This window comes from Thermobia domestica, chromosome 17 (assembly GCF_964235325.1).
Source record: "Thermobia domestica chromosome 17, izTheDome1.hap1.1, whole genome shotgun sequence".
NCBI lineage: Eukaryota > Metazoa > Arthropoda > Insecta > Zygentoma > Lepismatidae > Thermobia > Thermobia domestica.
The window spans coordinates 75,978,213-76,003,591 of NC_137470.1; the positions used below are offsets into that span (position 1 = coordinate 75,978,213).

Below are 25,379 nucleotides of genomic sequence, written 5' to 3' on the forward strand. Positions count from 1 at the left end.
TCATTTTTACTGTAAACTATTCATTCAATGATTCATTCATTCTATTGATGAATGTAGGGTAATACTTCAGTCCTGTCTAAGTTCGAGATTCGATGAAGTTGTACTTGTTCACGGAATGTTTTGACAATTTTATGTTTTTGCTCCAAATTCGACTTTTTATGGAAAAAAAAATAATAACACGCGAAAAATTGCGGCTTTTTCAATCTCTACCACTGTGTGAAATTTTAAGTTAATGGTTTAGTTTGGAACAGAACAACTGAAGGAATCTGAGAATGGCACAGAAGGGTTTTTTTTTTTTTTTTTTCAAAAATTTTATTTCATTTGTTTTGAATGATGACATGGTGATGCTCTTTGGTATATCAGATTCTCTTCATGAGTTAACACGTTCATAGGTGATATTGTTGTCGGCATCTTTCGTGTCGTAATTATATGTATCCTTTGCCATAGTAATTCTCTGTTTTCTTTATTATGTCAAATGTTAATGTGTTGATGTCTTGAAAAGTGGGTTTTACTTTTTCTGACTCCGTGAGTGTTTTAATTTTATAATGCAATTACAGTTAGTGGACAAAATAGAGTAAACACAGAACAAAACTCTCGTATTTTCAATGCGCTTGACCTCACAGAAGTACTGCATCATTCCACCTCTTATACGTTTTACAAAGCGGAGACTGGACTAGTAATAGCGAGAGGTAATGCAGCTTTGAACATCGTACTGATGTGGAAAGTGAACAGTATGTCAGATTTTTATTGAGTTTGAAAGAACTCTAATTGTTGCTGTCATGTATCTGGCGACTAAAACACAACTTTGGTGTAACGTGTGACATGAGGCACAGTATCGAAAGTCATGACAGCATTCACAGCGTCCTTTAGAACAGGATCCACTAAGAACAATGTTGTCTGAAAAACTTTTTTGTAGATAGGAACTATCTGGTATTGAAGCAAATTATGACCTCCCAGAAAAAAACAGCTTTTGCCAAAGTAACTGCAAAAGGAGACTAATACCTCCAAAAGACAGTGAGGCTGGAACTTCCTGAAATGGGTATTCATGGGCGTTGGTTGGTGGATTATAGTTCAGCGTCCCTTTCAGCAATGAGGATATATGAAAGATTAACCTGCACCTTAACGTGGAATCCGAACCACATGAGCTCCTGCCGGGAATCGAACCCGGGCCTCCTGCGCCGAAGACGCATACGCTAACCATATAGCCACTAAGAATCTCTATTCATGGGCGTGTTGCTATTACGAAGTCTCTGGTAACAAACCAGAATGTCCAGGGACGACGTGCATGTTGCAGCGCCATAAAACTTGGAAGTAGGGACAATTGTAAGAGCGTTTTCTTGGATGAGTCGATTTTTACAGTATGCACCACTCAGGGTTCCCACTCGTGCTGGAAATCCTGGAAATGGCCTTGAGTTGATTTTGTCCTGGAAATGTCCTTGAAAATGCATTTGTGTCCTTGAAATTTACCGAAATACTGAATATAAGATTTTTCATAATTATAATGTACATTTTAATTTGATTGCTATTTTTGTTTGCTATTTGTTCTTTTGTGCTGAATAATAATTTGTCATGATTGTGCATGTGTGGATGATTGGTGGGCTTTCTTCCTCCCAACAGGGTGGTTGGTTGGGAGAACTTCTCCCTTCTTCTTTCATCCACTCTCTACCCATTCTTGGATGCTTTCTTCACTAGGACTATCCTCCAGAAACTGTGCTTTGTAGCAGTATCAATCCTCCATAGAATGGTGTATGGTAACATTTTCCATAAAGACCTTACTTCAACATCACGAAAGAAATGCAGCATAATGCCTTCCATGCAAGACAGTGCTATATGGCAGAGCTGGAGAAAATGAGGAATGTTGAAAGAGAAAGTCAGGTGCACAGCAAGAGGAAAGAGATAAGTGAAAATGCACAGCAGCTGCAGAGAAAGAAAAAAGGAAATTGATGGAAACAAGTGAAGCTTTGGAGACTGTAGCAAACCAGCTTGCGCATGAAGCAGAGCAAAAGTCTTGCTTTACTTTATTGACAACGTCAAATACTATCCGTAGAGCAGCTTCGCTAAAGAAAAAAGAGATTATTCTATAGATAAGGAAATCACACAACCCCATATATATCACACTTGTAGTATAGTTCCTTTCTTTTCCCTAATTATATCTGTCACACTGTCACGCAATGAAGATGCTATGTACGAAAAACAGATTTTTGTTTGTAAATGTGTTCGGTGTACAATTAAAATGTCATGTAGAAATAATGAAAATACATATGCTGGATATGGGTGGATCGGGTGGCTATAAGAAGAGTTGGGAGTCCACAAAAAGAAAGCAGCACATTACCCTTCGCTTTATGTATTTAATTATTGTGTATTAATACTGTACTTTCATTAATATTCACTGCATAAGCTACTATACTTTTCATTTCACTGTTGTGAGTTTTGAACCTATAGTTGCAATCCTGTTATACCTTCCTGTGTCGAAGTCCTGGAAAATTGATGATATGTCCTGGAAATTTTTGGGGGAGAGTGGGAACCCTGACCACTGAATGCGTGTTTGTATGACGAACACTGCATTGTACGATATGGACTACCTTCACTCAACTGTTAAGCATGGTGCTTTATTATGATCTGGGGTGCTATATCGTGTTATTCGGCAGAACATCGTCACATTGTATGATCGAGTCACAGCTGAATCGTATCAAGGAATTTTGGGTAAACAACGTCCACCTAATGGTACAAACATAATTTCCGGATTCAGTGTCATAGTCCAGTATGATAATATCCCCATCCCTACCATTTGTCTTGTCCACATGTGGCTTGCATAACTTGCCGACAAGATTCAGCACCTTTCATGATCCGAGTTCCCAGACCTCAGCATCATCGAGCGTCTGTGGCTTATTTTGAAGAACTAGATTCGATGTCGATTTCCACTCCCATCGTTTCTACGTGAGCTGGAGGCTGGACTGCATGAAGAATCCCCTCAAATTCATTTAACCACAGTATAGATCTGTTCATACCAGAAATTCAAACTGTATTGGTATAAAAAGTAATCTTTCAGCTTAACGTCCCACGATTATGACATTTAGGCTAAAGAAGGCGGCTGATTTAGGCAAGTGAATGATGATGGAAAAACTGGTGGAGTGAGAATGTGCAAGGAAACGGGAGTATCCCGAGAAAACTCACGGACACGATATTATCCACCACAAAATTACTTGGTCGGGAATCGAACCAGGGACCCCACGAACCAAAAGTAAACCCTCTAAGATGTAAAAAGTATCCAAATATCGTATTGCTATACTAAGTTCCTACTTCGAAACATCTTTTCATTATTTTGTCCACTAGTTGTATTTAAAAATTTGTCTTTAACCCTACATTATCTAAAGTATACGTGGGATTGGTCTATTATTTAGTTCACTAATTCTGACTTAATTTAGAAAATATTCACACTGATAAGAACTACCAACAAATAGGGAACGAAATCTTGATTTTCTCAATCAACACTTCCAAATGGTATACAATTGAATGCTCTTTTGCGATCTTCAGCAGAGTTAGAACATATTTTCCTTCATTTTTTTTTTTTTTTTTTAAACACGGTTTACGTATTCAATCAAATCACCATACTTTGTTAGTGTGTGTTGTTGATTTCGGAACAGCAGCGAACAAATGCTTTTCCATCTATTAGTTTGAATTAGTGAGTATTTGTTGCGGGTAAAAGTAAACAAAGGCTCCTTAGATAGTGCAAATTTATAGATATACTCACGTGTGGTAACGCAGAAAATGATTTCGATTTAATTATATCCCTTGTTGAGATTGAGAGGTTAATTGATTATACACTGAATCTGGCTGTACTTGCTTCATGTTCTGTTAAAGATTTTTATAACATAGTGGAAAATTATCAACGAAGAAGCCATTTGTATTAAAATGAATTTATTGACTTTATCACAATATCAAATAAGATAGTTCTTAATGTAAAAGTTAATGTGAAAGTAGGTACATTTTTTTAACATACATAAGCAGATTTTTGTACATCGATATGAATGTTTTACAGTGGAAAGCTGAAATAATAGCTGAAGTCACAGCAAATGTCACGTGTGAAATGAGGAACATGTTTGAGGAGATGAAGCTTCGGCAGACCAAACCTTGTTCTCACACTGCTTCTGTCTCCACTAGAGTTGTCTCTTTGCCTGCTTCTAAACCAAAGGAAAATTCTGACGAGGATACTTCAGATGACGATGGACCTACTGATCAAAGGTATGTACATTGTTTGAGATACAGAGTCTAATTCTATTTCATCCGATCAAATTGAAGTTGTTGTTTATCTAATATATTCCACTCCGCCATGGTCAACCATGCTTCATCTGATGGTCAGTGTATAGACCATTGTACAATATTAAATTGTGCCCATAGTTTCAGACGATGGATGTCGTTGCTATACAGTGCTGCTATTTTGCCTGTAAGCTAGGGACATGTTCTTGGTAATAAGTGGCGTTAATTTTAACATTTTTTCGACCTTACTAATCTTGAGCTTCCTTCTGTAGTAAAAGCCTGTAACAACTCAAAAAACTTTTTCGAGAAATTTTCTTTACGTTGACGCACAAAATTAAGTCAGTATTTTTCGTGAACTCCTGTATAGGTAGGTGATGGTCCAATTTCTTTTCACATACACTTAATGGTCCAATTCCTTTTCACTTAGCTAGATCCATGCTTCATCTATTACCACCACCACTTGGCGAATGGCCCATTTGTAAGCCTAAGCCTGCTCCAGCGCCATCCGCTAGCAACCGGCTGAACTACGTTCAACACTCTACCACTAGACTACGGTGCTCCCCCATGCTTCATCTATTATCACAACAAATTTCAGCCGTCATCAGCTTGGCGGAGCTCCTACAGCCGTCTGCCCTTGCTCTTTCGCTCCGCGATATACTTGCACGCTGGCCTTCGGGATATTTTGCAGCATCAATTTATGATGGATTCCACGATTCATTATTGATTGGGCAACATGTAATCGTTTGTCCATAATTCACTGTGGTAAGGGCCACCAAATCCCGAATCGTCTTTAGTCAGGTCTTCATTGAGGTCACTGACGCCCTGTTTGGATGCAGTTTCGTTTATTATTGTTGGTTGTGGCTGAGCCTGTTATGCATAACGTGTAATTATAACGATAAGAGAAGTCTGCCTTACCACGAAGCTATTGCTCAATACACTCCTACAATCTAGGAAATGCTAAAGTTTTAATGCAAAATTGGCATGACGTACCTTCAGCGACGTTTTGCCCACTGCAACACCTTTACTCTGCTACAACAGCTAAGAGACTGACATACAGATGGTGATCAGAAAAATGGAAGCACCTGTAGTTGGCAACACGTCAGATGTATGGGTTGGCAGTGGTGTCGTGGCGCCCGCAGCGCCGGACCGCTGGTAGTGGTGTGTTAGGTCGGTCTCCATACTACGTCAGGCGCAGTGGAACAGCAGTGTCCAGTGGCTGCAGCAGACGGAGGTAGTGTAAAATGGGAGACCTCTCAGATTTTCAAAGAGGGCAAATTGTTGGTGCGCGGTTACGTGGAGTGAGTGTGACGGCAGTGGCTACTGTATTAGGTGTGTCGCGTGGGACAGTGTCGAAGGTGATGACGGCCTACACAACACACGGGAAAACCACATCGGGGAAGCGGAACAGTGGGCGAAAGAAAATCATGAGTGACAGGTCACGCCGGGTATTAAAGCGCATTGTCACGCAGAACCGTCGTGCCACTGCGGAGTAAGTGACGGAGGAACTCAATTAGCACCTCCCCCACCCTGTTTCGACAATCACAGTCCGCCGCGAATTACATGACATGAACTTACGGGGTCGTGTTGCACGGGCCAAACCGCTCATCAGGGACCATAACGCTTTCGCACGCCGCAAATGGTGCCGTGCAACTTGGACCGTTGACGACTGGAAACGTGTGATATGGTCGGATGAGTCATCCTTCACCCTATTCCCAACCATGGGCCGTGTTTATGTGTGGAGAACGCCCAAAGAAGCTTATGATCTGCAGTGTCTCCGCCCAACTGTGAAACATGGCGGCGGCTCGGTGATGCTGTGAGCCGCCAAATCATGGTTTTCATTGGGTCCTGTGGTCACACTTAGCGGGCGAATCACTGCCAACGATTATGTCGGAATTTTAGGAAACCACTTGCATCCTATTGTCCGGATGTTGTTCCCGGACAATGACGCCATCTTCCAGGATGATAATGCACCCATTCACACAGCTGGCGTTGTTGCAGCGTGGTTTGAGGAACATCGGGATGAAGTTCAATACCTCCCCTGGCCCGCCCAATCCCCAGATATCAACATAATTGAACATCTGTGGTTCGTCTTGGAAACATGACTCCGGCGACGATTTCCACCTCCATTCTCTCTCACAGAACTGGCCGATGCCCTGCACGAGGAATGGTGTAAAATTCCACTTGCTACCATTCACGACCTCTATGCCTCCATCCCACGTCGCATCAAGGCTGTTCTGAAGGCGAAAGATAGCCCGACACCATATTAATCTGATAAGTTGCAATTTCGTTCAGGTGTTTCCATTTTTCTGATCACTATCTGTACGTGTACATATAGTTTTGTTGGTCTGTGAAACCCGATTTAATGGGATTATGACTCCAAATCGTTTGAATGGAGACGGATCGGCCTTTATTTGCTTGGTGACAATGTTCGGATGGCCTTCTTCCGCTATACATTACATCTTATTCTTTGTGATGTCTGAAATGTAGGGAAGATGGACAGGCCCGTTTCTAGATCGGTGGGAATTAGGAAAAAAATCATCTCAATTTTTTGTACTTAAACTCTGAAAAGCCGCCTATGTTTTTGTGACCAGAAGTATACCATCTAACAATGGCTTATTTATTTATTTTCAGGGAATACAAACTACTGAAGAAACTAGAAAAACTTCACAAACGTGAGAAAAAATTGGAGAAAAAACTGGATTCTAAATTGGAAAGACTTGAACATAAATCTAAGCGTATTTTGGAGAAACAGTTCCGCGAGCAAACTAAGACCAAAGCAAGAGTTGACAGTAGGAAGCACGCAATGACAATGAAATCGAATATTTCGTCTGGACCTAGTTGGATGGACATCACTGTTATAAAGGATGAAACAGTTCCCAATGAAATGTGTGTGAAGCCTGGCGCATATTTTACCAAAATATGGCGGGTGAAAAACAGTGGAGCCATTAGTTGGTCAGACAAGGTAATGTGGTCATTGATAAATAATTATAGTAATTGATGTATGAAATTAAATGTTTGTCTTGCTGTTATTTCCAGTATGTGAAACTGATAAACTGAAATGAACGATAATAACATTATCTCGCATACTTTCTTGTGAGCCTAAAAACAGGTATGTAGAGTTGAAAGATCATTGATAAATATTTTCAAATGAATACTTCTTTCGTTTTTGTAAGAAATTGCCATAATATACAGGGTGTAACATAAGGTATGGCAAAATTTCAGGGGTGGATTCCTTATGGGAGAGAAGTAAAAAAGTTCATATGACTATATGTCGGGAAATGCATCGTTACGGAGTTATGACCATTGAGCCACCTGACGGTGTGAAATAGCCCCTCAATGTGACTCAATTCAAATCTCAATAGCTCAACTCCGAATTAAGATAATTTTGGTATCAATGTCTTCCTGAAGGAATGAACTACGTGCCTAACCACATACAGATATGGCATGTATGTTGTGGAGCGAGCCTGTATCCATATCACCTGCAACGAGTGCAATCTTTGTCAGCAGCTGACTATCTGCCGCGAGTACGCTTTTGCCAGTGATACCTCCAGCAGTGTGTCGTTAATCTCATTTTCCCATCTACAATAGTGTTTTCAGGTGAGGTTCAGTTCACGAGAAGGCATCTTCAATTACCATAATTTACATGTTTGAGCGGACGATAATCCTCGTGTGATTAGTACCAGGAGACATCAACAACAGTTTGTTCTCAGTGTTTGGTGCGGTATTGTCGGTGACAATTTACTAGGCTCACACATACTCCCGCAGAGGCTGACGGGAAACACCTGTCGAGACTTCTTGGAAACCCACATTCCGGATGCACTGGATAACCTGCCTTTGGCTCTGTGTCCACTCGTGAAAATGCATATTAGTGGAAAGCTTCATCCTTTAGGAAGACATCGATACCAAAATTATCTTCCGAGCTTAATTAGGAGCTGAGCTATTGAGGTTTAAATTGAGTACATTGAAGGGCGTTCAGAATGTGACTATTTCACACCGTCAGGCAGCTCAATGGCCGTAACTCTGAACTGTGCATTTCCCAACATATAGTCATATGAACTTTTTTACTTGTCTACCTATAACGAATCCACCCCAGAAATTCTGCGATATCTTTTTGTTACACCCTGTATAATGTCATTATACACAAATCACTTGGAGGAGAAAATAAGAAAACAAAAAAGTAGTTTAATGCTCTAATTCCTTTTAACAAGAATTAGCTTCAGTATTCATATTTCAGTTCAAAACACATCGCAGACGTCTCATGTCTACATCAGTGTGTTGAAATTATAATTTATACTGAGAGATTTCTTTATATTTTGCTATTTACATCTTACAAACTTGAAGCGACCATTATGATCTTGAAGCTTTGCTGGCGTCTACTATTTATCCAATGTTCTCGGGATTGCTGCCAGAGTGAGTGTTGTGGCAGCACTCACTCTGGCAGCAATCCCGAGAACATTGGATTGAAGCGACCATGTTTATTTGAACTGTATTTTTTTTAGTTTAACGTCCCACGTTTATGCTTTTTAGACTAAAGGAGACAGATGATTAATGCCAGTGAATGAGTATGAAATTAAATTCCAGGAATCGAACCCAGAACCACGAGCATCAAAGACACACGCGCTAGCCACTAGGCCAGCGGGGACATCTATTGAATCGTAATTGTATCGCTAATGAGATAAATTAAGATAATACGTCTCTAATTCGTGTTCATTTAAAAAGCTAATTCCTTTGTTTCAGTATTTATTAAAATTCACTTTTGTAGGGACGTTAAATTCGAAAGCAATCAATTGTTCGAAAATGTTGATGTCGGAAATCAGAAATCCCATACAATAGGTCTTTATCGTTGTGTGACATTTTAGTAGAAGTGCTTTTCAACTCAAGTAGTCGGATTTCTTTTTCCCATATCTTTTGAATTGCTTACTGGTGAAGGTATGACTTTATTATTGGGTAACACACTTACTTAACGATAATCAGCTTACAATTAAGGAATACATATTTTTAATTTTCGCGTCATTGCAAAGGGTGTATTATGGCGTAAGTACTGTAATATATTCTGTGTTGTATGTTATTAAACTAACAATACAGATAAATTCGGGAGAGGGATACGTAATATTAATAAGATAAAGGTCACCAATTATAACGAGTCAAGTCTGTCCCCCCCCCCAAAAAAAAAAACAAAAAAAAAAACTGTTAAGGTGATCTGGTACCCCTAGCAACCTTGAAAGTTACCCCATTTAAAAAGCATAACAGAGTTTTTCACTATTTTCTTCTTTATTATTAAAGTTAAAAAGGTCAAAATTTGAATTAATGTAGAGGAGAGACATATCTGTCCTACTTGTTTTAGATTTTGAAAAAAAAAAAAAAAAAAAAACAGTAAAAAAGCTACCGTCTTTAACTTTGAAAATATGGCAACAGTAAGACCTGACGACGGTATATTTTTTCCTTTCCGCCCGAGTCGAGCGACAAGTTTAGTTCTCTGCCTCAAGTTGTTCCAATCAGGTGATTCATAAACAGTGGTACAAGCAAAATCTTCCTTTCTCATCTCTCTCCCTCTTTTTTCTCTCTTTTCATTTTGCGAATTCCTGGAAGAGTAGTTGTCACTTAGCTTACCATTTCCGCAAAATAACATAGTATAGATGTCAGTTCGTGATCTTTGGGAAAGATAATAGAAAAAAATATTGTTGGAACCAATCTAGAACAAAACTACCCTTTGAAAGCGAGGTCAAAACCCTCTCTTCAGAAATAATTGAAAGATACTTACATGAATAATTTTTGAGGGAAATATGGTCACGTGAAATATAGTATGTGGACAAAATTCGTGAGCCTGCTTTTTAGAAAATCACTTTCGTTCTGGATGCCTGTCCACATGGCTACTTCTATACTATCTAGATCTATAACTTTTTTTTTTTTTAATTTTTCATGCACATATGTCCGGTGACAATACAATATTTTATAATTACCGTATACTCGTGTAATGTCTGCATCTCCCTTTTCCTGGAAGTACAGAAGGAAAAAATATAGACCCATGTAATGTTCCCAATAGCATTTCCTAATTTTAGATTTTTTTCTAATAAATAAATTTCTCAAGGCGCCAGAACGCTGTGGGATTGTATCATGTGCATAAGTACGTCCTCGATCAAATTCATATGATATCTTCTGCAAATTCATGTGATACCTTGTGATATCTTGTGTTCATTGTGAGTTCGAACAGAAGAGAACCAAGTTTGGTAAAGCTGGGTAACGGCTCACGCAACATTTTATGTTTTTGTAACTAAATGATGTTCGCTTTTATTAAAATTGAGCATGATTTTGTAGTAAATTTATTTTGCATAATACAAATTTGTTTAAATTATGTAATACCCTGTGAAAATCTTGTTGACCAGGCCCGCAACCAACCACTGAAGTTTGGGGAGTATAAATATGTTAGGGGGACAATTGTACAAATTCTAGGTCTCTTTGTACCAATATCATACGGATACATTGTGGTTTGAGGGGCTAAAAAAATTTAGGAAGGGACTAGGCCCCCTAGCCCCCGCCGTAATTGTGGACCTGTTGACGACTATGTAAGTAGATTCCTCACTACTTTATTTCGCAAAATAAACACCACTACTTTATTTCGCAAAATAAACACCACTACTTTATTTCGCAAAAAAAAAAAAAAAAAAAAAATCTTCACTACGTTAGATAAAAATTGGAAGACTGGACGTGCCAGTGTGCGAATTGAATATGTTTTCCAGGGTGGATGAATTTCACTCATATACGCACCAATCCGTCACACACGTAAGAGAGGGGAAAATCATACTTTTTTTTTCCACATGACATTTTCGATTCGAGGCGACAGTGGAGGGGGCGCTGTGGCTCAGTGGTAGAGCGTTCACCTCCGGTGCTTGGGGCCCCTGGTTCGATCCCAGCTCGCGCTGTGTGAACTTTGTGGTGGACAAACACCGTGCGCGTGGGTTTTCTCGGGATTCTCCCGTTTCCTCCAACTTTCTTCATTCCACCATTTCATTCATTTCACATAATCACCGTCTCCTTTAGTCTAATCGGAGTAACCATGGGACGTAAAACTTAAATATTTCATTACACTTTTCATTTTTTTTTTTTTTTTTTTTCGAGACGACAGTGCGTGAGTCTCGATCAGGGACGGATCTAGGACGGGTTCCTGAGGGATGGGGTAGCGGTGAGTTGTAACACCACTATTTAGGGTTACTTTAATTTTATTATGTACAGACTTGAACTTTTGCAGCACTGGTGCTTGTGCCATTGGAGGTAGCGAATGACCCTTCGCTGTCCCTCAGGGTCCGTCTTCGAGTCTCGATACCATCCCTACAGGATAAAATTAGATACTAAATGTTTTCCACTTATGTTTGAAGGCATAGGCGCAGCCAGAAATATTCGTTGGTCGGGTTTAAGTATAATAATAATAATAATAATAATAATAATAATAATAATAATAATATCCCCTTCGTATTGTGTTTCGTAGAACAGATGTAGATTTTTTTCTCTGACACTGTCTGTCTCCGTATAAACATGTCCCACCCTCCCACATCTTTAGATTCCAAATCAGTTTCGGTGGCCCGTTTCTGTGTTTTTTGTTAATTTCACTGGGATGCATTTGTTTATAGTCTTCCTTCTTTGCATAAAACTAACAGTCCTCACCTAAAAGATGTGTGGTGTAGTGTGCGACGCAATACCTCCCTTTGGGAAACTCTAGAAATGTACGTATTGCAATCGGAGATCTCAGCTGAGTCTCCCGTTTAATCAGTAAGTACACTGGGAGTTTTATTTTATGAGATGTTCAAAATACAAGAGGGGAAGCATTTAGAATAGTGATTCATATTTTTACACAAATGCAAAGAAAGCAATATATTTTGTTACGCCCAGGGATGTGTGTAAAGAAATTTTTGTTGATGTTAGGGGTTGTTTTAGGGGATTGGGGAAGATTTTAAACAAAGAAACTTCATTTCCTAGTCTTCTCTGGATTACAGGGGTGCCTACAGTCATGTTTTGGGGCACAGGTTGAGCCTATGATTTTTTTAAGAGGAGGGGCATAATTTGTCATTGAAAGTGGAACAACCGAATGTTAATTTTTTATGAACACAATGATGTTTTTATGAACACTAAGTGTAAAGGAGAACTTAGCATGAATAACATTTTAAAATAAGTAATTGTCATAATAAAGAATGGTAAATTTGGGGGGAGAACCTTAAATGGAAAGAATGGTAACCTTGAGGGGGAAATGGGGACCTCTGTCTGGGTATGCACCTAGGTATATTCTCTACCCATTTACATTTTCTAAACATTGTGATGTATCGTCGTACGTACATGTAAGTCCCTTCTCCATACATGAATATTGCTATTGATCCAAGATGAAAGCTAAAATCTTCCCATTTCGATAGTATATGAAAGACTCAGTTGGGAGGGGTTACAACCTGCATCCTCTTAAAGTACGCGACTGTTTGAAGTTTTTTACAAATGTACATACTTTCCAAGAAATTCTGTTTGATGTGTTAAGTTCTATATATCTTATCTAGTTATTTATATGTTTAATTTGTAATCATTTTTGGAAAATATTTTTTCTTCATTTATGTGCCTATATATATATTAATTACGTCTATCTATCTACCTATCTACAACAGTTCAATTTATCATCTTCCATTCAGCATTCAAATACTGCATAGAAATAAAGCTACATAGAAACACAAGAAACCACCACGGACATAAGAAGCGCTTCTTTCTTCTCTTTTCTTATGTTTCTGAAGCCAAAAGCCGGTGCGATATTTTTCCTCGGTCGGCAGGAATATCTTGCTTTCCGTTGTCTTTTCATAACACACATATTTGTACTGCTATATATCTTGCCGTCAGTCTCAAAGTGATTATCCGTCGACATTCACATTTCAGCAACCACAACCCGAAGGATAGACAGAAAGACGACCGCTAGACGCGGACAGAGAGGTTCGCACACGAGTCAATCGACATTTCAACAAAAGCAGGCATCAGCTCAAAATTTGAGTGGGAGGGTTACAGCTGCGTTGCCAAGTTTTTACAGTCAAACATGGAAGCGTTTTTACAGTTTTTTTTTTCCAAAATCTAAAACAGGCAGAGCATAGATATATGTCGACTCTAGGTCTGTTCAAATTTTGACGTTTGTAACTTTAATAGTAAAGAAGAAAATAATGAAAAACTTTTCTATGCTTTTTAAATGGGCCAACTTTCAAGGTTGCTAGGGGTACCAGATCACCTTAACTGATAATTATTCCAAATTAACTAATCTGAGGTTTTAATACCATTTTCATTTAAAGGATAATTTCAAAAAATACTGTGAAAATATATAACAATTCAACTACAACCATAAATACTGCAAAATTTTCTCAGTAGAAGATAGCATCCCTCAGTTATTACTATTATTATATATATATATCCTTAACAGAATATAGTATAGAAAATTCCGTTTTTCTTCGATGTTATTAGAACGAGTTACAAACCAAAAAGTACCTCGTGATACAACAGAGAAATTCACGTAAAAGTATAGCAAGTATAATATAAAAAAGGAGAGATGTATCAATGTAGCGAGCAAAGAGACTAGTTAAAGCAATTAATTAATTAGTAAAAAGGAAAGACTATATACTTACGTTTCCTCTTGTTTCACGTAGGAAAAATGGTTGAACTAATCCGTCTAATGCCGACACACAGATATAAAACCAAAACTTTTGATAATACGTGCACTTAAATATTTTCAGTCGAGCGCGATATACAATAATGAATTGTATCATATCCTCACAAAATGTAGCACAAATTAATCACCCATTTTACTTAGTGCTCCTTACGACGAAAACATTGTTCCTGTACAAGTAGATTTCATGGCTTCTGACATGGTCATCGATGACGAGGGCCAGAAACCATGAAAATTCCCACCAGAGGGCAATACAATAGAAGATTACAGATACATGTATACTACAAGTACACCAAGTAGTAAAAGCTCCTAAATCCATCTCGACATTTTTACCAAAAATATTAAAGAAAAATCAACGTAATAAATTGAATTTTATCACGCCTAGGTAAGAATAATAAGGTAAAGATGAAACATCATATGTTACACTACCTAGTCTGCCTGTTTTTCGTTCGTTCTTTCATCACCTCCCAAACCGTTAAGCTTATTGTAGTGCGATTTCTATGATAGAGTAGTACTCAAAATCCCTTCTATTCACTGTTGCAAGTGGATTCTCCAGTCCGCACATCCCCTTTAAATCGAAAATTTTTATTTTTGAACTCTTTGTATCTTAAGAAACCAGAAACTCATCATGTCAGCATGTATCAAAATCCACTTTGGAAGTGATTATGAATTCCTGCTAAACGGGTTTGGAGGTGTCCAATGGATAACGCATTGAAAACTAGTTACCGAAATTTAAATATTTCGTAATATGAGGGTGGCACCAGAGGAGTAGTAAAGTTTGATTGTTTCTCTTTTATATCTGCCGAAACGCGAAACTTATCGAAACGGGACTTCATCGTTGTGTAACTTCTAAAGATACTTTCGTTGACTAATGGGGATGCATTCCTCAACTGCATTTTCAATTTTTGATTCCTCAAAAGTTGAGCTGACTTCTAGATGATCGTATTTTGGTCGATAGCGGTGAAAAATAAACAACATGCTTTTATTATCATTATTATAGCTTCACTAGTAGATTACCCGCTCTTCTCACAGGAAGAATTAGGTCTATGTAAAATATTTCACAGAAATAGTTAAACTCCTTCTGCTTTCAAGGGGGCGAGGCGGCTCAGTGGTAGAGCGTTCACCTCCGGTGCTTGGGGTCCCTGTTTCGATCCCAGCTCGCGCCGTGTTGACTTTGTGGTGGACAAACACCGTACTTGTGGTTTTTCTCGAGGTTCTCCCGTTTCCTTCAACTTTCTTCATTCCACCATTTCATTCATTTCTCATAATCACCGTCTCCTTTAGCCTAACCGGAATAACCATGGGACGTAAAACTCAAAGATTTCATTTCATTTTTCTTTCTACTTTCAAAATATTGCTGATACAAGTTCGATTTTACTGTAGTTAAGTAAACACTCACACGGTTGCTAGTAAATAACTTTTTACAAAGTCAAGACTAATTCAGATAATTTTCTCGGACCCTGAAGCGATTGATTATCCCCTAATCCATGCAAATTGTCAGGTAAAATACTTAATCGATACCTATCACGTTGTAATCCATTTATTTTAGAGACGTTGATAACTATGTTTTGTCCAAGATGACACCACGTCTCTGTCGTGTGCCCGAAATCGCAAGGTTTCACCTGTTTCGTGGAAGTTATTACTCAAAATTCGTAATCCTCATAATGAAGTTCCCATAACTTACCCTTAATTATTTTTTTCCTTTCTCAACTCTCACCCGAATCTACTTCTTGATGAAATTTGTGTACTGCATATTTTGACATACCTCTAGCTCAAACAAAAAGCAGATGTTATGCATACTCACATTCAAAAGAGTTTACTTATTGAAAAGCAGCAGCATTTCCAGAAGAAAGTGGTGTTGTCATTGAAAATAGAAGATACCGTAGCTTGCAATTACGACAAGAACTGGTAAATCGGGAAAATTGAATAAACGATTGATCAAAAAACAATGTTGTTATTCACTTTTTCGTTCACATGTTCCTAAAACTTCTTTCCATATTTCTAAAGATGACAAAGCTTGGGTTTCAACTAGCAAAGTCCTAAGAAAATTGTCGCCAATAGAGTTCGCAAGTGCCACAGATCGAAGCTTCAATATCGGCTATAATCTATTACAGAAATCAGCTAAGCTTTTTCAGCAATTACATATTAAGAAGATAAAAAAGAGAAGGATTAACAGTTGTTTGTAATTTTGCTTCAAGTGTGAACTGTATATATACAAGATGTAACGGGAGGTAATGCAAGTACTGCGGTAGGTGATTGTACATAACTAGTTCATGGAAGAAGGTCATATGAATATACATCGCGAAACGCCTATTTTTCGAGTAAATTGGAGAATAGGAGTAACAACGAAAAACACCACATACGTATTTACCGATTTATTTTTAGTAGTGCCATTAATGCACACGAAAGTGTAAAACTGCAGTATGAAGGCTTCTGCCGGAAAAACGTTAATAAGAATATGTATACGAACAAGTGATATGTACCAATATGTGACACTTATTACCGTGAATGCGAGAACACAGGAAAAAACAAGACAGAAACACGTGGAGTAGGTGTTCAAAAATACCACTATTAACCTGAGGACATAATGTTGCGTCGTCGTAAGGTTTGTGTACATCTGCGAAGAGCCATGACTTCTTGTTTAATACATGTTGCAGCGTCACGGATCTGCACAATTTCACGGGTTGCTGGTTTGACTTTGTACTTCATTCTTCATCCACCCCAGATTCCGTAGTTCATTGACATTAAATCATGCGACCTGAATGGCCAAGTATGGGTCTACCATTGCATCCAATCCAGCGTCCGGGGTAGTGCTCATTGAGGAACGCTCGAGCCTGCAGTGTCGAGTGTGTTGGAGCCCCACCTAACTGAAAGTACATGTTTTGGGAAATGTCCAGTGTTAATGTCCTCAAACGCAGGTCGTAATATAGCCAGAAACTGGCGGAAAGTCTGTCCATTCATGTTGTCTGGGACGATTGGGGCAATGAGTATATCATTCACTACGGCACACCACACATTAACTGAGAATCTGTGCTGGAAATTTGTGGGGATGGTGGCAGGCGGATTGGCATCGCACCAATAATGCCAATTGTGGCTATCATTTATGCCATTTCGTGCAAAAGTATCCTCGTCGGTGAACATGATGTATGTGATTAAGTGCTCATATTACCCATGTACAAAAGACCACAGGTTTCTGTTCGTCACCATCATGAAGGCTTTATAACACGCCAGAAATGGTACGAATGTAGGCCTTCCTCCGCTAATTTTCTCCACACTGTTATATGAAACCCGCCCTCGAGCTGACGTGCTATGGGCCTGGTACGTGTTATGAGGCTGCGTTCTACGGATCGCAGTATACGCCGATATACCTCTCTCAGCATATCCAACAGTGGGCACTGTGTCATGGTCCCTGATGGACTGGTACACATTGGTGAACACACGGACATTTGGTGTACGACTGTTTGGAAATCTACGTCGCTGTTCGTTTACTGACTGATGACTGTTGCCTTTCCAGAACCCATAGACGAATATTATGTGTGCGTATTCTGCATTTGTGAACACGGCGGGTACATTGGCCCATTCAACGCCCCGCACTGCAACTGTGATACACAACTGACCTGTCCGCACTCACTCACACAACTCACGCACAGGACATAGATTTGGAATCAGGGGCCGTGTCCAAAAGTGCATAGTACACACTTCGAGGATGCACACTCGAAGTCTACAAATGGAGTGCACACTAAATAGTGTACATACACTTCGTCAAATTAGCTTTTGATCCACACTTGTTTACAGCGCCTCATCGTGGCGGAATATGGAACATTGTTAACAAAAGAAGGGAGAATTTCGCGTACTAGAAAAATTAACATGCTTTTTTTTTTTATTAATGACTTTCCAGTTATATTAAAGATAAATATATCGTACAAATTGACAATATGGGGTAACTATAAAATGACTTAAGAGCTTTTTTTCATATATGCCAACTGCTTCAGCTTTGCAGTATCTGCAAATATTTATCAGCATAAAAACCACTAAACTATTGGCGGTTCTATTTTATTAGGCATGCTTCCTAATATTTATTAATCCCCCGGAAGAAAAGTAGCACTGGTGGTTAGGGCGCTGATGACTGTTACGAAGTAGATTAAGAATTTTATTGCAGGTGAAAGTAGGCAATTTACAAAAGCGTTAGGACACCGAGGGGAGATCGCTATTTACAATAATGTGGCTTAAAACTACTTTGGGAGAGAGTTCATATTGAGTATAATTTCTTTATGTACAATAGATACACAACAATGACACTATAATTGTTGTCGTTCTACTGTATTGCTTCAGTTATAGGCATACTGATTAGACTATTTCTACCATATTATGCTGATGTTGAAGTTCTTTATGTGTTACTATTTGTTTGTGAATCTATAGTTTTTACCCGTAAATCTTAAAAATAGTGCCTCCATATTGTTAATGTACACCAAAATTAACACTTACAAGGATAACAAGGAAAGAAGTGGTGGAGTTGAACAACATGAGGACCAAAATTTACAGGAAAAAGGTATTATGTCACTATGAAATACCAATTTATAAGGATCACGTGTACTCAAGATGGATAACCCTAATTAAAGTAATGTTAAAAAAACAAAAAAATATAAGATTACTATCTTATAAGCCCGCTTAAATTGAGTTCTGTACATTGTATATACTTCAACATTTGCGTGCACTTCAGTATGCTTTCGGTGCCCGACATCTTTCTTGAAATATATCCGCTGTTTCTTCTGCATGCTTCCCACTACGAAAATGCTTACTCAGTAATGAGAAGCAAATCCCCTCGTCCAAATATAACCATAAAAAGCTACTATTAATCTAATAGGAATTTTATGAAAATTAAGAGACGTTTTTATGAAAAAAATACACTATGCAATGTAGTGGCACTCATTGTTCAACTATACGGAAGGAATTACTTGTTCATAATCAATTCATAATGAGTACCATAATGTGATTATATCAATTAAAAGGAAGGCAAGTCTTTACTTTGGCCATTTCATTCAATGAACCGATTCGTAACCAAGACTGAAAAGATGTGCCCTGCGAGCCTGTAACCTGCCTTCACTCGCTGACACTCACTCGACAATACTATGTGAATTAAATATTAAACTTTGGTACAGGAAGGAACCAACCCAGTAACTAACTTATAAGTTAGTTACTAGGTTGGTTCGTGTTCTCAAAACCGAAACCGAAAGATCAAATCGCAGAGTCGAAGAATAATAATAATATTAAAAATGAAGTGGCCAAAGTAAAGACTTACCAAGAGGAATTTCTGAAATCTTTGATAAATGTGGAGAAATAAATTTTTGATCTGTATTTCACTTTTGGGCAGCTGTCAAAAATGCAAAATGAATGGTAATTGGTATATTACAGTCTCTCAAGCGCAAGGAAATTTGCGCTTTGAAAGGAATTTGTTTAGAATCAAAACTAGAAAATTAGGCCTATCTACCTACGAATTAACATTTGCACCTGCAGCTGTAGCTGTAGCTATAAAGAAATGAATAATCGAGATATTCATTATTATATGCTAGAGCGTAACATTTTAATTCATACGCCATTAAAATTTGTCATTTATGTGCAAATAGCTCCATTACAGATAGTGTATTTATTTCAAATAAGCTACATAAACCATGTAATATTTAAAGACAAATGCGTTTATAGCATTATTAAAGAAACATTTGGTTGCCTTTCCTATACTCCATTGCATACTCAAAGAACACAACGTAATACGTTTGTTATTTGCGTAATATTTTTATATTCCACTTGTAAAATCACTAATTTGTATATTTATCAAGTAAATTATTATTAGATCAGCCCAGATCAAAAACTAGCCAGGTCTCAGTGATCAAATTTTAAGCATTTGTTACTATGCAAATAACAATTGGTTTGTGAAAATTTGACATTTTTCAACTGTGTCGAGATATCAGGTTGAACATAGCCTATATCCGAAAAATTTCAATGTTTGAAAACCAATAGCATAAAAGAGATGAGACTCTCAGGTATCAAACGTTTTTAGGAAGTAGCATGCTATGAAGCCTATACCTAGAGAAAGATTTAAGGCGAGTCTTATATTTTTCTTTAAAATTTTTAATTTTAGATATGGCAGTTCGCGTTATTCAGATTTTACTTTCAAAATTTTGTTAAAGATGTTTATAATGTAGTAGGCTTAAATGTGCATGTTTGAAATCAGTATCTTCAAAAATAACGGAGCTACAGCGTTTACCTCAAACTTTTGTAAGGTGCAATTAAGATAACACATCTATACAGGATATCCACTAGTAATAATAATAATTATTATTTTTCAGACTGAGTTGCAATTAGTGTACACCTCGAATGGTTTGAATCCGGAAGCTGTGATTGTCAAATGTCCTTCGTTATCTCCAGGAGAAGAAGGTCAGATTAGTGTGAACTACGTTGCACCAAGTAAGTATATGAGTGTATGTGTTGTCACATTCCAAGTTTTGCAAGTACTGGCATATGTTTCAACATCTATCTACTTCGTGCCGGTAAAATTCTTGGGACACTTTCTGGTCCCAACAATTTTGAATGATTTAACGTGCATCCTAGAATCTACCTCTACATCCTGGTAGAATTTTAACGACCTAACAATGATAAGAAAATATGTTATTTAATTCTTTTTGTATATATATATATATATATATATATATATATATATATATATATATATATGTGTGTGTGTGTGTGTGTGCTCTGTAATTATCTACCTCTTGGTGATCTCACGCTTGAACAAAAGATCCAGAGTGATTCTAAAAAAAAAAAAAAAAAAAAAAGGGAAATTTTCAAAATTTAATAATTTCATGAAAACATTTTGTTTAAAAATATCTCATTTAATAGTAAAAATAATGACATTTTAGAATACACAAAAAGAAATCACAAGCTGACAAATCAGGGGATCTGAGAGGCCATTGAATGTCACCGTTTTCGAGATTACACGTTCCCCTAAAAATTGGCGACATCAGCCATTGATATTCGTGCTGTGTGCCACGTTGATTTATCTTGTTGAAACAGGGTGCGTCAGTAATCTGTGGAAATCTCTGTAATTGTTGCACAACAAAGGTTTCAGGCATGGCGACGTAACGATTCGATGTGACTGTAATCGCATTGTCATTCTCGTCTTCAAAACAATAAGGGTCCATCACACCGTATGATGATATATCACACCACACAGTAACTTTATTGCTGTGCAATGGATGCTGGTGTAACTCCATAGGATTGTCTTGTTCCCGTGGCGTCCTAATTTAAGATGACGGCAGAATTCTTTACGTGCCCCCTCCACACTGTCATTATTTTTCTAAAACGCTTTGATAACGAAAGCATGTTGCGCACCATTTCAAGCATTCATGATAACTAAATGGCAGGTTATCGTTGACAGGCTGGCGTACGTTATTCAAGTGTTAACTTCCACTGTTGCCAACACAACTTTCAAAATTTACCGTTTCTTTTAATCACTCTGTATGTTCACACACTATTTGCTAGCGGAACACCACTCACGAGTTGAAGGAACGTAATAGGATTGGTAAAGAGAAGGCAAAAAGAGTGCTTGCACGATCAAAATATACGAAACACTTATTGGTACCATCACAGCAGTCAGGTCTCTGCTCATGCACGTGCACTGCCTGTTGTTACAGACAAAATATCTAACGCATGAAATCCCAGGTGACATAGATGCGTATGTTTATGCACCAAGTTTTTAGTACTGTAGTGTATGAGGGATTTAGAAATGTAAGGAGAGTGATGGATGGAGAGTCGATCCAAAGAACGTACAACGCATATGCACTTACGGAATTTGTTTTTGCTGACATGTGGACTTCGCTTTTTGGATATGCGCGTGAGCTGTGTGTTGCAATGGAGAAGATGTGGGTGTTCGAATTCGAGTAGAAGTTACCTTCTAGTAGCAGAAGAGGAAGAACTACTTCAATATACTGACTGCCATGGTTGAGGGTGTACGTCGTACGTTTGATGATATGTGCCAATAGAAGGTCGAATCCTATCAACAACATAATTTCTGATACAATTTCACATTTTTGTCACTTTAGCTCTCAACGTATCCGTCAGGGTGTAGATCATAGTAATTAAATGACAAAATTGAACAAATTTTAATTTCGGAAATAATAAATCGTGATATTACTTTACCAATTCATATGTACATCTATCTAGGAGGTTGTTCGATTTAAAGGGGCCGCAGTGGCTCAGTGGTAGAGCGTTCACCTCTGGTGCTTGGGGTCCCGGGTTCGATCCCAGCCCCTGCCAAGTGAACTTTGTGGTGGACAAACATTGTGTGCGTGGGTTTTCTCGGGGTTCTCCCGTTTCCTTCCACTTTCTTCATTCCACCATTTCATTCATTACTCATCCTCGCCGTCTCGTTTAGCCTAACCGGCATAACCGTGGGGCGTAAAACTCAAAGATTTCATTTTATTTCATTTTTTGTTCGATGTAATGCTTTCAATGTATATGAATTGATACACTATGAAAATAAAACATTCAACATGTGTGTTTGGCTTGCTGTCTCCGACTAAGGACTTCTTTTTAAATGTCATCCTGTTGTTTAACCTTATTTCTTTTATGCTTACTCACTGATGAGAGATTTTAGGATGATCGAGCATTGGCAAGAAGCGTTTTCAGGTCCATTTTCATAGTTGTTTATTAGACATATAAATAAGCAAATAGATGCCGAAAGTCCAGAAATTTACTTCCTAAATCCCCTCACTTCCGTAATTTTCGTATCTTCTATTTATTTAAGTCTAATCGGGTCTCCAGACCCTTTTTCCTTCCTGATTTTTCATCTATCATAAATCCCTTCATTTGTCACTATTTCACTTAACCTATTTACCACTGTTGCAGAATATTAAAATTTTCATATTGCATTTACAATAACGTTGTTGAATTTCCACATTTATTATTTATAATTCATTGTAGACGGCAGTGACGAAGTCTCCGATCATCGGAAAATACGGAGATGAAAAAAAAAAAAAAAAAAAAGTATTTTATAGATCAATTAGAAGTTACACAAGAACTGAAAAATCAGTTAAAATGTACAGAAAGTTGTGCAAAATTAGCGAAACAAACTGCAAGAACCAGCTGGAAATACTCAAAAGATTCGCCAAAATCTGGCGAATCTAAAATACATATATATTCTCGCCCGTTGTGTTTCCTCTTTAACTGCAGTGCTTACAGCTGCTCATTCATCTCGGAGTCTAGTGAATGTCGGCTTTGTTCGGTAGTGTTTGGCTGTTCTCAATCGTACCATGTGAAAATCAGCCAGGCAAAGGGGTATTGCATGTAAATAGTGTACTCTTACTTACCGTCGTCTTTTTATTAAAGTTTGCTGATTGTCCACCTAAGAGTTATTTGTGTTACAATAAGTTCGTTCAATAAATGTTTTTAACGGTAATAAATATAATTGAAGAACTCAGTTCCAAAAGAGCGTGTCAAAAAATAAGTTTTTTAGGAGACGATATTTTGTGTGCGTTTCCATCATTCAATTTCCGTAAAAGAAAGGTAATCTACGTAAAAGAAAGTTGTAATTGCCTACGTTTTGTAAGATAACGGTGAAAGTATCATCCGAGGCAAGTTTTTTGTGTTTGTAGTCATGAGTCAGAAAATAACTTCAGAGAATACAGTTGACTAAGGACATTTTGGAAAACAACACAGTTTTCTTTTGCCTACAACTAATTTCATTTATGTAGTTATGGCGTGAAACACTATTCAATATACGAAGATGCTGATATGGAACTTAATAGAACCAATATCTCAAGATTGACAAAAATTGACTTAGCTTCTTTTGGAATCCACCCCTTCAATTATTATTATGGAGAGTCCTAAAGAAGATTGATTAGATGAAACAGAAACCCTTTAATTCACTTGTTTGAGGAAAACTTTATGACAGTTCAAAATGGTGATGATTTTAAAAGAGCGGCCTGGAACGACAAAAGTCATCCACGGGGCCGTATCTCCAATCGTTTTCTGTGTGATAGCAGTATTTCTGTAGTACTACTTTTCACCTCCAGTGCGTTAAAACTGTCCTTTTCCTCTCCGGAGGAGGGAGAGGAAGGGGAATCTGATATCATCACTAGTTCAAAGTGGCTGGGATGTATTATATGTGTTTGCATATGTATTTATATGTGTGTTTGCATTAATGCGACACCAAATTTGCGTTTGAGTTTGCGATAATCGACATAATAATTACTAATTATAATTACCTTTTGTATTTTTTGCTTTACGTTTTGATAGCAAATTTGCGTAAACTTGTTTTTTAGACTCCGCTCCTGCTGTCCACTCAAATTTCACACAGCCCCCGCCAAGTGAACTTTGTGGTGGACAAACACCATGTGCGTGGGTTTTCTCGGGGTTCTTCCGTTTCCTCCCACTTTCTTCATTCGACCATTTCATTCATTACTCATCTTCACCGTCTCCTTTAGCCTAACCGGCATAACCGTGGGACGTAAAACTCAAAGATTTCATTGTTCATTTTTTCAAATTTCACAGCTAAAGTTATTAGGAGTTCGAATTACAATTTTCGAGCCTTGGTTTTGTGAATTGACTACTGTTTGAAGACAGATTAACGCATGAAATGTATCTTCCTTTTTTCAGGTGCACCAGGACGGTACGAATCGTATTGGCAACTCTACCACAATAACGAGGAAAAATGTGGGCAGTGGATCGGGTTCTCTGTAGTAGTTAGCCCAGATTACTCTGATGTTAATCATTCTGCGAAGGAGGTAGGTTGACAATATATATATATTTGAAACACCTTATATATATAAGGTGTTTCAAAATAACACCGACAACATTTGGGACGTGATTTCTGACACCAAAATAAGACAAAAAGTATAGACCAACCTGGGTGCAAAAATCCATCATTTCGGAGTTATAGGTTGCCGAAAAAAAAAAAAAAAAAAGATTTAAAGGTCCATAGCTCCAATACTATGGGACCTACCCTAGTCGGGTCAAGACTTCACTTAGGAACTAATATGTGCCCTATTCAAATACAGTATTCATGTTTCACAATCCTGCGGTACTTCCACAACAATATTTACAGAGGAAGTTGGTGAGTACTTCAAGTTATATGTCCATAGCCAAACTGCCTCTATAAAAATTTTGCGTGAGTACCTTAGGATTTTGAAACATGTATTTTTGGATAAGGCACATATTAGTTCCTAAGTGAGGTCTTGACCCGACTACGGTTGTTTCCATAGTTTTGGAGCAATGAACCTTTAAAGTTCATATTTTCATGTTTTCGACAGACTATAACTCCGAAATGACGGATTTCTACACCCAGATTGGTGTATACTTTTTGTCTTCTCTTGGTGTCAGAAATCACGTCCGAAACGTTGTTGGTGTTGTTCTGAAACACCTTGTATAAAAAAATAACATAGCATTATTTTATTAG

At 37.9% G+C, this 25,379-nt stretch overlaps 1 protein-coding gene across 1 annotated transcript in view; it reads left to right on the forward strand.

Moving 5' to 3' along the window:
• Nucleotides 1–25,379, forward strand: part of LOC145673759 (uncharacterized) — a 106,396-nt gene that overhangs the window by 47,645 nt on the left and 33,372 nt on the right. The window contains exons 5-8 of the mRNA XM_081743508.1: nt 4,040–4,242; nt 6,889–7,219; nt 20,275–20,392; nt 24,581–24,708. Of these exons, the coding sequence (XP_081599634.1) occupies nt 4,040–4,242; nt 6,889–7,219; nt 20,275–20,392; nt 24,581–24,708 (780 nt within the window). The remainder of the gene's footprint in view (nt 1–4,039; nt 4,243–6,888; nt 7,220–20,274; nt 20,393–24,580; nt 24,709–25,379) is intronic.